The 13,576-nt window shown below is 40.6% G+C and overlaps 1 protein-coding gene across 3 annotated transcripts in view; it reads left to right on the top strand.

Annotated features, from left to right (window-relative positions):
* Positions 1 to 13,576, top strand: part of PLCH1 (phospholipase C eta 1) — a 167,527-nt gene that overhangs the window by 112,967 nt on the left and 40,984 nt on the right. For all 3 annotated transcript variants that reach the window (XM_034782403.1, XM_034782402.1, XM_034782401.1), the window contains 4 exons: positions 1,226 to 1,319; positions 4,996 to 5,199; positions 7,085 to 7,205; positions 9,817 to 9,988. In XM_034782403.1, coding sequence (XP_034638294.1) covers positions 1,226 to 1,319; positions 4,996 to 5,199; positions 7,085 to 7,205; positions 9,817 to 9,988 — 591 coding nt within the window. The remainder of the gene's footprint in view (positions 1 to 1,225; positions 1,320 to 4,995; positions 5,200 to 7,084; positions 7,206 to 9,816; positions 9,989 to 13,576) is intronic.

Here is a 13,576-nt window from a genome sequence, read left to right as displayed (position 1 = left end):
CTATGCTGTATGGTGCTGAGTGCTTTTGAGAAGTGGTCATGGGAGTCAGGGCCTTCACCATCTCTTGGGAGATGCTCAGCACCTGGCAGAATTAGGCTCTTAAAGAGCTCCACTCAAGGATCTCAACCTTCCTCAAAAGATCTCCACAAAGGTGAGTGTTGGTACTTGGGCCTGTTTACCTACAGACAATGGTAGGGAGGATGAAAAGCAAATCAAGGCTATAGAAGTAGTAAAGTCACTGGAAATGCCAGCCAAAAGAAAGTAAATTCCTCCAGACAATGAGAAGGAAGAGCAACAAGTCACCAAGGGAACATTTCTTTGAATCTGAACCGTGAATAGCAAATAACTTACAACACTGAGCAATCTGCCTTGTTGCCTTTGCCTGAAGCAATAATATTTAATACAGACTAGGTACAATTTGAGAAAGAAAACATCAATCTTCCTGGAATCTTTTGCTTGAAGTATGATTGATGTCTTAATTTGAAGTTTGTGCAAAGCCAGTGTTTGAACCAACTTTGGTGAAGAATGAGAAGCTTTATGGAAATATTATAGTATCATTTTTGTGGAAAAAATATGCCTAACCTAACCATTTTTTCACTTCCCTTCTGTTAAGTTTAGGGTATGAAAAAAGCTACTCGTCATTATAGAAAAGAGATAACTAGGAAAAAATCCTGACAAAACTCCCGCTGACTTCAGTGGGGCCAGACTTTTATCTCTGGACCAGATTCTTCTGTCACATCTCCTGTGTATCACAAGTAACTGTTGAAAGCAGTGAAGTTAATTGTCGAAAACAGGTCTGCGGAAAAATCAGATTTTTATAAAGTAAAATGCATTAAAAATATCAGTATCAATCCTTTCTTTGTACTTACTAATATAATATTGGAACTCGAACTGTTAAAGACTGTTTTCCTGCAAATTTTCAGCTCTTAAACCAACCAGTATAGTTGTGATTAGCAATTCTCTACCATGTTCATCCTGAAAGTTAAAGGATAAAGAGCATGAGGCTTGTGGAGACTTACCAACACCCCTTCCCCCCTCTGCTTCCCCCCAGAAAAAAAACAAAGGTCATTTTAGAATAGTGTTACTGACAGTCTTATTCACGGTTGACTGAGTTCAGTTTTTGATCACAAGATTTTCAGCCAGACCCAGGGGTCTGAAGTATATTTTGACATGTTGGTCACATACTAGAAAAAACATGTTCACCAATGCTGTCATTTTTGTGCAGATGAATAATGTGACCACAGAATATTGCCTTGACATCATAAGGAAGTTTGAAGTTTCAGAAGAAAACAAGGAGCAAAATGTTCTGGGGATAGAAGGTAAAGTGTCTGGTTCCCAATTTATTTCCATTGCAGTAGAGTGGAAGAGTTCTAACAACATTTTCCTTGATGTGGCTTTTAATGTCTGATGACTACAACAGATTAATATGGAGGCACCACATGATTGTTTGGGGGGTATTTTAATAAGTTATGGATTGAAAGATGGGAGAACAACAGGTTGAAATACCTGACTAGTATTGTACTACCCGCCACAATTGTACTGCAAGTGATTCCAATATCCTCTTAAAACAAGAGTGCATACAAATTTGTATGGGTTCTTATTGCTAATTGTTTGTTTGTTTGTTTATACCGTAACCTATTTTCATTGATGTAAAAAATGGGCCAGTTGTGCTGTTACACTAGTGTAAAACCACTCTACAGTGGTCCATTCATTTACACTCATGTAAGTGACAGCAGGGAACACAGTGCGGCCCAGAGTATTTTCTTACAAGATTTAGAAATTTGCTCCTTTCATTTGCAAAAACAAGGCTGCAGGTGGTATATTAATTCTGAAACCAACTTAATACCATATTCAAATCTGCATGTATCAATAAATCTTTCAGAATTAGATTGAAATAATTTAAGTGCTACGGTCGGTTAATTAGCCCAGAAGGTAACTTCCATGAGCAGATTAATTTGCTTGTGGATTCTGTAGGGACAAGAATCATCTTCTTGCTAAAGCAGAGCAAGGAAACAGGAGGCCTGGATTTACCTCATAGTTCTGCCATAAGTTCTGTTACTCTGGGCAATTCACTTAGGCTAGAATTAAGAAAACAAAACAAAGCAACAAGCTGTGGCATTTTAAACATTCGAAAACACTTCTATTCCTATTAGGTTTAGTAACACTCTCCTCACATTTAATTACATTCAGGGTCTTAATAGTTTGCTGTGTCCCTTTAAAACATTTTAAATTCCATATTCTAAAGTTAGCTATTTAAACTCTAGTCCCAATTCTGATCTCAGTTACACTGGTGTAAATCAGTAACTCCACTGATGTAGTGGAGTCACAGTGGTATGATATCAGACTCAAGCCCTCTGATTCCTTGTCAGGATATGGTAGAGACCTAGGAGCCAAATTCATCCCTGGCATAAGTGATAGCTCTCTTATTAATTTAAATGGGAATTGTGTCCACTTATGCTAGGGTTGGATTTAGGTCGTTTTCACCTTATTGTGACCTATTGGAACATTCCCGCAGTGTTGCATTTAGTGTAGGTTCCAACAAGGAAATGGTTACCAGTACAGAATTCTGGGGGATCTCCAGGAGGTCAGGCCTATCCCCTTGCAGGCCCCGTGCCTCTATACCTCTTTCCCAGCAGCTGCCAAGCATTTACTCTGGCTCCAGCTGTCCCGACATCTCACTTAAAGAGGGATCCCACTGGTGAAGAAGGCTCCATGGAAGAAGTAATATTATCCCAGTATCATAGGGCTGCCTGCCCTCCTGGAGCGCCCTCCTGTGGCAAGCTACAGCACAACGGACTCACTTGCCTCATTTTCTACTTCAGAGTCCCCAGGACTAGCCCAAATAGCCTTTCCGAATAAAAATAGCCTTAGCAGTTTAATTTATCATAAGAGAAAATCCTGTGCAGATAAACTATAACACAAATCCCATAAGCACAGTCCCAAATTCCCCAGCATAGTCCAGACGGTACATGCTACATACCAAGCACGGTTTCAGCATCTCTCATCATGGGATCTCTCACCATGCTCTAGCTCTCCAGTGCAACTTTGACATCTCTCACCACACTTCACTCCCAGGCCTCAGCAGGCATCACCCTCTCCTGCTCTCAGCCTTCAGCCCTCTCCAGCCTTGGCTCTGTGGCTCAGCAAGGGCCAGCAGCTAGTCCCTCCACTGGCTTCCTAGCTCTCAGCCCTTTCAGCCTTTCTCGCTCAGGACTGTCAGTGCACTAGCCTCTCTGCCCAGTGAGGGCCTGCAAAGTTTTCCACTCCTTGCAGACTGTCTCTCTCGGGCAGCTCTCACCTGTCCCTGTCCCTGTCCTTTGCTCCTCAAGTCTGTGCACTCAAGCAGGCCTGACTCACCAGCTCTCTTCCTATTTACATGGCCCACGTGCTGCCATGGCTCTTAATTACCCTAAGGCTACATCTACACTACAGGGGGGAGTCGATTTAAGATACGCAAATTCAGCTACGTGAATAGCGTAGCTGAATTCGACATATCGCAGCCAACTTACCCCGCTGTGAGGACCGCGGCAAAATCGACCTCTGCGGCTTCCTGTCGACGGCGCTTACTCCCACCTCCGCTGGTGGAGTAAGAGCGTCGATTAGGGGATCGATTGTTGCGTCCCGACGGGACACGATAAATCGATCCCCGAGAGGTCGATTTCTACCCGCCGATTCAGGCGGGTAGTGTAGACCTAGCCTAAGTGAGAACACCTGTTTGGTCACAAGGTGTGCTGGATCGGTTTCATTTCCAGGCAACGACCATCCTATGACACCCAGGATATATCACTCTTGGTCTATGATCTTCACTGGGCCAGTAGAAAGACAATGTGCATCCCCTCGATGCGTCACACCCCCAACACGAGGCTCCCGTTCCCTCTCTTACACCAAGCCAGTCATTTCCCCATTGGAGGAATGGGGAAATGACTGGGTCTTTGGAAAGAGGGATGTGGCTGCAGAGGCAACTGACATCCCTTCCCCCACTGCACAATGCATCCCAAGGAGTCAGGAAATATCAGCTTGCTGAGGGTCACATCTGTGCAGGGCAGTTTTTAATGACAGCGAGTCATTGTTTGGGTACAAAGTACCTGATTGTTTGCAGTGGTATTTAGATTAAGATAAATAATTTTTAATCTTATCAAATAATTTGAAGAAAGAAAGTTTTGTAAATTCTAATGGAAACAATGACGAGCTGTTTTGTTCTGTTTGTTATGGGAATGTTTTTGTTTGAACTGCAAGAAACAGTTTTAGCATACAGCACTTGCCTAAGTGTGTGCATCAGATTTGGCCCAGAGAAACTCGCCAGGGGTTCAAAGAATTTTTACACACAGATTTCCATCATATGCTCCTTAAGGGCATGAAGGAAACATATGATGTGAACACAGATTTGATAATGGGATTGCAGATCTATGCTTTTCTTAGTCTTGCCATGTTGCTGCCATTCATTATTTAAGCTTTCATATTTTACCAATTGAATCCAAATTTCTGCCTCCGCTATTCTTTGTTAATAGATTTCTTATGAATCCCTTAGCTCAGTGCCATTGCTGTCCAAATGCTGCTGGTTTTGATAGGCATGGATTTGTAAACATATTACTACATTGCTCAGTTTTGTCTGTTTTGTAGTTTGTTTAATATTTCTTGAGAGACAACAGTGCATGTGATGCTGTAGAGACCAGGAGAAAATGATGGACTTGTCTGGCATAAATGGTCAGAACGCCCATTGACTTTAGCAGGTGTAACTCCCGTTGATGCTAGCAATGAATTTGGTCTATACCCTCGCCCAAAGGAGCTTGCAAAAGAAATAGACAAACCATAGATGGTAGTTCAGATACTCAGGATGGTGGATTCATCCCACATGACACAGCAGTTCTTGGGTGCCAGATTAACACTGACAGCTTTAGCATAAATAGTATCTATTTTATCAACCTGTGTATTCTAGTAAGGTTAATCTGTCCAGGTACACTGCACTCTTGAAAAACTGTTTCTTTTTGTTCAAAGGTTTCACCAGCTTCATGCGCAGTTCTGCTTGTGATATATTTAACCCCTTGCATTCTGAAGTCCACCAGGATATGGATCAACCCCTTTGTAACTACTATATTGCTTCATCTCACAATACATACCTGACAGGAGACCAGCTTCTATCTCAGTCCAAAGTGGAGATGTATGCCCGGGTGTTGCAGGATGGTTGTCGATGTGTTGAAGGTATTTTTAATGTTGTTTGTTTAGGTGTGAAGCTCTGTAAAGTCTGACAGACATTTCTCTTAAGTTTTAAGTTTGACACTGAATGTGCAAATTAATTTGCTCATATTTTACTTCACTATCTTCACCTCTTTGGTAAGTCTGATTTGTTAGCAATCTTAACAAGTAATGTTTGCCATTGAGATGAGTGTCTCATACTGACACAGCATAGCCACTGTTGGTTTCTCCTCTGGGGTCCTGTATTAAATGGCTCACCTTAACATTGGCTTTAATAACATTTTCCATGTCTTCCCCATTGTTCTCTTTCCTCCTGTTGCTTTTAGTAATATCTGTCATAGCCCAATAACCTGGTGTTTCTGTATGAAACATCTCTGAGACTAAGTTGGTGGAGTTTGAAGTCAAACTCAAAGTTAATAACATCAAAATCACTGGAGTTACACCAGGGATAAATTTGGCCATCTGAGTTTACTTATAAGAATCTCAGTCATTCTAGAAACTTGGTGTTCAGATTTACAGTTAGTAACAGCATTCTCAGATAGACTAGAACATGTTAAGAACAAACACTGGGAGAACGTAGGCTCTGCAATAGTTGATTAGACCATTTGTGCAGCAGCACTGTGCTTCCAGAAGTGACCTGTGAAGGTGGGGGGAAAAAACAAACAATTGTGCAACACTGTAGATAGTGGAAATGAATCGTCCCTGACCTCTGCAGTTGATAATGTAGACTTGGAAGCATAAGATACTGGGATATGTGCGACAATAGCAATTCTCACCCTATATTTTAAGATAAAGAAGTACTGCCCTTTAGAGCTTTAGTAGCCTTTAATGCAGGGGTGGGCAAACGTTTTGGCAATAAGCTTATCTTTCTGCATTATAATGAGGCTAATACTTAGAATTAAAAAAAATAACCTCCCTGTAAAATGTGTATTATAATTGAGACCCATGAACAGATCTGGTAAGTTACAGTTTTGAAACTGTATTTGCAAAAACCTAATAGAGCTGTTCTACAAACATGACTGGATAGGTAAACCAATTTATAAATACATTTATGATGAAACTGGTTTTCCTGCCCATTCATGTAGTGTATATGATAACTCTATTAACTGTTTGCAACTTAAGTTAAGTAATTATGATTTTCTTATTTCTAATTTGCTTATGCTTTGCTATTACATTTTCTAGTCTCGTTTCTAAAATAAAACAATCCAAAATACTTTTTCATGAATGAAATGTGATTCACGAGTGATAGTAGATTGAGCATCACTTTGGTAATCAGAATGTTTTGGTACTCAGAAATGTTTCACATATTCATATACAGTATGGAGATGATATGATATATAAACTGGAATAACAGAGTGAAAATTGATTTATATTTCCCCACAAATAAAATAATCATATTCTGAGAGCAGATAATTGAGAAAATAACCATTTTGATAGCATATAGAAAGGCTTCCCCCCCAGCCTTAATTCACATCAGTAGCCCTATTGAGCTGAGTGGAATTTACTGGCAGGAGTACACTGGACTTCTCACACAAGTAAGGACTACTGATGTGAGTTAGCTTTTTAAAGGTCAGGCCTTTAAGGCTGAATGTTCTTACGCGGGTTTTATTCTGGTTCTGATGGCAGCAGATCCTTGTAATTATACTTGAAGGGAATATTAATTTATCACAGTGTTTGTATAATAGAGATCGGTCTTCGGTTGTTTGCCATTATGTTTTGTATAGTTTGTACAAAATACAATATGAAAGTATCAGTTTATTACTCAGGATTCATGTCTGATTTACATGAGTGTATAAAACATAAAACATTTCCTCTCCCCTTCAGAAGAAAATTTTAAAAAATGTATAAGACACTGGATATTTTTTCATGTATAGTTTTCTTGTCTTGACAGTTGACTGCTGGGATGGTCCAGATGGAGAGCCAGTAGTGCACCATGGTTATACCTTTACTTCCAAAATACTCTTCAGAGATGTAGCAGAAGCTATCAATAAAAATGCCTTTGTCAAAAACGAGTAAGTGCAATGCAGGTTCTGAGCGTAGAGCAGTATACTTCTCTTGTGTAGTAAATCTTATATGAAAATAGTGTATCCCAATGTAAATTTCTTCCTTCAAACACACAGCGAATCTGATTATTTTCCCTATTGTTAACTTTGATTTATCTTTTAACAGTGTGAACATTTTATCTTCCCATTAATCAATACCCAGCCTACAGAGGATCTTTTATAAAACGCCAGCTCAATAGTTTTTGTTTAATATATGGAGAATAGTCATAACTGTAGAATCTCAGAGTTGTTTTGGTCCACTTTTAAGAAGAATTTTTCACTGATTTCCAGTGGGGAATTCTGCTTAAAAATTAGTGGCATAACGTTGCTTTCGTGGACAAGTGTCCTCAATTTCAGTGACAGATTTGCCTGAAAAAGGACAAAGTTTTCTAAAATCTTCGTAGTAAAAAAATCCAGGAAGTTCAAGGGTAAAGATGGTAACATTCTGCCCATTATTTATCCCATTGTGCCTCAGGATTATAGAATATACCATATTATTAAAATCAACCATGATACTACCACACCTACTGTAAACACAACATGATACATTGAGAATGAAGGCTAGTTCATTCCTTCCACCAAGATAAAAACTTTGGGGCCGAGAAGATTGAGAACTCCATGGGATGAACCTATAGAGCTTTTAAATACTTCCCTCTAGTGAGATAGGTTTGGTGAGAGGGTGTAGAGTGGCCGGCCCAGTGATTAGGGCACTAGAGAAGGCCGGTCCAGTGATTAGGGCACTAGCTGAGAACTTGGAAGATCAAGGTTCACATCCCTGCTCCACCATAGACTCTTATTCCCCTTGTGAGGGTTCTGAAAGCTGCAGTGGGGGAGTTAGCCTGTTCAGGGCAACGGTATTGCTTTGCATGCTAAGTTTCAGAACCCTAAGAGGGGAACGTGGTCTGTAGATCACTTGATCTCCTAACTCCTCCTCCACACAGAACAGGGAGCATGTGTAATGGCCTCAGAGAGGAGATGGCAGACTATTGGGTCTGAGATCTGTGCCTGTATTCCCGTGGATCTTGGCTTTATAGACCTTCCCATGTCTATTCTGCCATCATATTGATCTTTACCCTCACACCAAATGGAGCTAGAAAGCTGGTGGCATTTTGCACATGGGTTTTCCTTTCATACCTGTTTTACTCAGGAAGGGAAGGTAACTATTTATACACACAGAGAACTACCTGTGTGCATCTGTCTGTAGGGCAGAAGGCTAAAGCCAATCAAACAACTGATGCACATTGAAAAACAATGGGAGAGGGGATATTTTCACCCACACATGGTCTTACAAAGAGTGTCATGGGGTCCTTACTCTTTAGAGGACCTTCACCCACAAACAAACAACATGGATCTACACTGAGCTGTTTTTAGAAATTAGGACCTGCCTTATAGCTCTTGAGACCCCAATTGACTTCAATCATGGTGCAAAGGGTGTATGTCAGGGCAGAATTTGGCTCTTTTTGTCTTTATTAATGAGATAAAAATATAGGGCAAAATTCTACCTGCAATTACACCAGTGTAAATCCAGAGTGATTGTTAACGTCAGTGGAATGACTTCGGATTTGCATCACTGTAACCAGATGCAGAATTTGGTCCAGGTGGTGTAGGGCTCAACCAAACTATGTGTCCCTCTGAGTTTAGTCATTAGTTTTCAACCTTTTTTCATTTGCAGACCCCTAAAAATGTTTGAATGGAGGTGCAGACTCTTTTGGAAATCTTAGACATAGTCTGTGGACCCCCAGGGGTCTGTGGACCACAGGCTGAAAACTACTGCATTAGTGTGATAGGGTGCTCAGAGAGCTGGGCAGCTGAGTGGTTAGCATACCCAACTTCCAGCCCCTTGTCTCTTTGTCAAAGCAATAGAAGTGCCTGCTCCTGATCCTAAGTTGGGAATTTTCTGCTTTCTACCCACACCTGGGGCTTGGCCCTGAAGTGGGGAGGGTGAAATAGGGGGTCCCAGCACAGGGCACTGTGGGAAGCAACACTGGCAGGATCCTCCCTGCAGCAAGTCCAAGTCCAGTGCTCTGGGCTCCTTCTTATCTATGTGTCCCTTCAGTTTGAGGTATGGCCCCTATAGTCCAAACAGTCACGCTTTTAACAGAAGCGTCCAAAGGAGCAGAGCCTTGCAGGATGTGGTGGGTAGAAAACGCTCTGCCTGAGGGCCTTACCCACTCTGTAATCCCATCTCAGACTCAACCCTCCATCTGGCTTATTGGAGAAGAACTCTCTCCTGCAGCCTATCCACCCCATTTGCCTGGCCTTCTGAGCTCCTTTTGACTTGCTCCTGCAGTCCCAAAGGGGTAGAGTTACCTGGGCCCAGTATTGCCTTTCAACCCCATTGGGCCCAGTGTGGGGTTTGTACACCTCATCACAATTAGTCAGTTTTCATGCTTTCTTCAAGGAGATATGATTGTAATAATATGATGAAAAACACCACTTTAAAAACAAAATTGCTGCTACAGAGACTGCAAGAGCAAGATGAATGTAAACCAACCTACTTTCTAAGTTGCATTATGACTGCCTGGTCATATATCTTGAAAAGCTGTTATGATATCATCTGGGGGTTTTGCTTTTGTTTTAGGTTTCCGGTGATATTGTCTATTGAGAATCACTGTAGTATCCAGCAGCAAAAGAAGATTGCTCAGTACCTCATGGAAATATTCAGTGACAAACTGGACTTGTCATCTATAATCGCTGGAGATTCCAAGCAGCTTCCTAGCCCTCAAAGTTTGAAAGGCAAAATCCTAGTGAAGGTAATTTGCTACCAGTATTATGTACAAAATGTAATAACAGTCAGTATATTATACTTATCATCTTAGCTCTTGTCCCCTCAGGCCCTAAGAACCCAATTACCAATGACACAGGAATCAGAACAGATATAATTAGCTGGGTTTTGATCTTGTGTTTCTTTTCACACAGACATTAAAACAGGTTTTATTTCAGACTTAGCAAGTATCCTGAGATACTTTTTGTAAAGTGATATTACCAGGCTATATTCAATAAAATAATAAAAACATAAATAATTTGTACTTATGTATTATCTCATCTGAAGATCTCAAAGCATTTTACATCTGTTAATTACACTTACAGTAGCCTTATGAGGTATAAGCAATATTATTATACTCATATTTATAGCTGGGGAATATGAGGCACCCAGGATCAAACAAGGAATCAATGGCAAAGTCAAGAATAAAATCCAAGGACCCTGATTCCCATTCCCCCGATCTAACCTCTATCTAATCTATTTGATCTGTGGTTTTTCTAAGGTGTCTTCACATTGGTGCTAAGCACCGGTCCACATTCTCTCCTTACAGTGTATTCTTTAAGCAAAATATAGAAAAGAGTGAGAAATCATTTCAAATTTATGAGAAGAAAAGCATTCTTTCCCTTCTCTTCTCACCTTCCTGCTGCTAAGAGCAACGGTTCATCAGATAAAAGCATTTTTTCATGGTTCGTCAGTTGTGGCTATGTAAGTGAGAAGAATGCTTCAGAGAAGAGCTAAAGAACAACAGGGGAAAAGTGCCAGCGTTGTGTATGAGATGAATAATTTGAACTTTTCAGTGTAAACAGATCCTTTCTGGAAGGAATTTCAGAGAACTAGATGAAAATAATGAAATAAAGATGAAAAAGCTAGATAGTACTTTGAGAGGATGATTAATATGTATTTACCTTATCAGATTGCCTCTTTTTAATTTAATTTAGCATGGTGAGGACACTTCATTCTCTGTAAGCACAGAATTAGCTGTCTAGGCATGGAGGTGAAGCGGCCAGCATTTCAAAGTGACAAAGGCTGTTTTCACCATCATTGTAGACTGTTGTCTGATTTCACAAAATACTGTATCTGCTATCCCATCTATCACTCATGTTAGCCAGCCACTTGAGAAAACACAAACTTTGTTACTTATGAATCAGTAGATTTTTGGGGAAGTAACAAGCCAGTTCCACACCTCCCTGCCATTATTTGTACTCCATTTATGCATTTGTTCATCCTTCCTCCCTGAACAACATGTAGCGTTACTGGATGGTCCAGACTCTGAGCCTGATTCTCCCTTCACTTAGGGCTTATCCACACAAACACCTAGTTTGTGGCAGGCTGGGATGTAAAATTACCCCACATTGGCCTGCCGCATGCTAAGTGTCCAATGTACCCTGCTGTTGTGAACTAACAGTTCTGAAGTGCACTTTGATCTACCCCATTTTGAAACGGTGTCCAAGTAGACAAGCCCTTAGGTCAGTATAAATCAGGACTGGCTCCACTTTCAGTGGAGTTATAAAGGTGTAAGTCAGAGGTGAATTGGACCCCCTGGCTGGCAGAATAGTACTATCCATTCCAAAAAATGCAGTGTCAATGTCCTGCATTGTTTATCTCGCGGTATAAATCTCATGGAGAACAATCTAGTTTATGGTGGTATTGGCATTGACAACTGTAGAGAGCCTAATCAGTGGTGAAGATAAGCACACATCACAGCATACAAGTTTAATTTCCTAGATATTAACTGGCATCTTGATTTTTATTCCTCATCAGACCCTCTATTAATACACTACTAGGTATCTACAGACCTGCACTTGCAATGTGAGTGATCATATAGGAAAATTCCAGAAGATTTATTGTTCTGTTTACTATTGCTCCTTCAAGCCTTGTATCCTGTCACCAAAAGTAGCCAACAAATGCTGCATCCATATTCCACCACACTAGCCAGCTGTTCAAAGCTAGACATGAGCTTGGGAGAAATTCCTTCCTGACCCAAGTAAGACATTTGCCTTACAGCAATGGATTAGCCACTAATTTCAGCCTGCTGACTACACTCCGAACTGTACATGCAATATTTCTATAGGCTTTCCTGCTTCCCTCACGCTAACTGCCAAATGCAATCAAGTTCCCTTGTGTCTGCACTTCCCCTGATGCAGAGTGTCAGCCTTAGTGTCTGATTTTATAACAGAACAGCCTGCTGGAGGTGAGCATGAAACAGCTGAGTCTAGTTATACAAAGACATTTCGACAAAAAGGCTGCTCTAGAGATGGGAGAATGTCCAATATTTTTTTGAAAATGTCAGTATAGAAAGTTCTTTGAATCCTGCAGCTGACAGTGAATTCTGCCAGTCAAAAATTAGACTTCCCAGAGGGTTTTGTTAACCCTACCTTTGAGGCAGTTACCTCTTGTTGCAGAAATTGACCATGACATATTGAACTTAAGAAAGCTGTGGGCCTTAGAGGTCAAGAACACAGCAGCTTTATAATTGTGCCCATTGGATGCCTCATATATCTATCTGTCTATATGCTCATTTCATCCTAAGTATTCTGATGGCTGGAAAATATTGCATTCTAAGAGTTAAGCATGTGGGAGCCAAGTATTACTACTCTTGATCAGTGGAGAATAGAAAATTGAGTAATGCACAATACACGTTTGGGCTCTACTATTTTTAATACACGATAACTGAACAATAAACTGAATCTAAAAGTACTCATGGGACACGTACTGTCTTACATAAAGTCATTTTACTGCTAGCGTTTGGACCAGCACATTCCACAACATTTATGCTCACTGGCAGTGTAATGCTGCGTTAGTGTCTAAATGATTTAAGGTATTCATTTAAAAGGGTTGCAGCAATATTCATTGCACATTGGTCAAAAGGAGGCAAGAGGCAGATTTGCCTGTAAAGCTACTCAACTTACTTGGAGAGGAATTCTTACATTTTACATATTACAAATGGCAGCACTTTTTTCTTTTGAACTTTTTTTAAAAAAGAGGCAACTTACTGCTAGGAAGGATTCTTTTTATTTTTTTAGCGTTTCAAACTTCTTTAAGAATAGAGATGTGATGTTACCAAGACTCCCGGGATCACAGACCACCTACAGCTAAGCAATTCAGTACTGGGGGACTTAACTTTAAAAGATTTGTTTTACATCACTCCAATGATAGCCTCAGAGTTGGCAGCTGCATGGTGTAATGAAAGGTAATAGGAACCATCAAAACATTAAATAGGTAGGATTTTCAAAATTCCAGGGGAGTCGGCACCTAGTTCCATTAGGTGCTTTGAAAATCCCACCCAATATAATTAGTACCTGTTACCATTGCACAGAGAGACTGGTCCAGACTCATGGCGTAGTCTAAATCCATTGATGTCCATAGCAAGACTCCCATTATGTTCAGTGGGCTTAGGATCGGGCCCTTTTGAAGGGCGATGATTATGAAGAACCTGTCCAAACGGAGATCAGAACCACACTGCCTACAATTGTGTTTGAACGTTGTGTTTATTATTATTAGCAAGGTTCTGAGGCCTTGTCCACACTAGGGTTATTTCTCTAAAATTTCCTATCACTTCACCTCTGCCTGTGATATC

The sequence above is a fragment of the Trachemys scripta genome, chromosome 9 (assembly GCF_013100865.1).
Source record: "Trachemys scripta elegans isolate TJP31775 chromosome 9, CAS_Tse_1.0, whole genome shotgun sequence".
Classification (NCBI taxonomy): domain Eukaryota; kingdom Metazoa; phylum Chordata; order Testudines; family Emydidae; genus Trachemys; species Trachemys scripta.
Note: the sequence above shows the minus strand (reverse complement) of the source record. Positions and strands in the feature narration are given on the sequence as shown.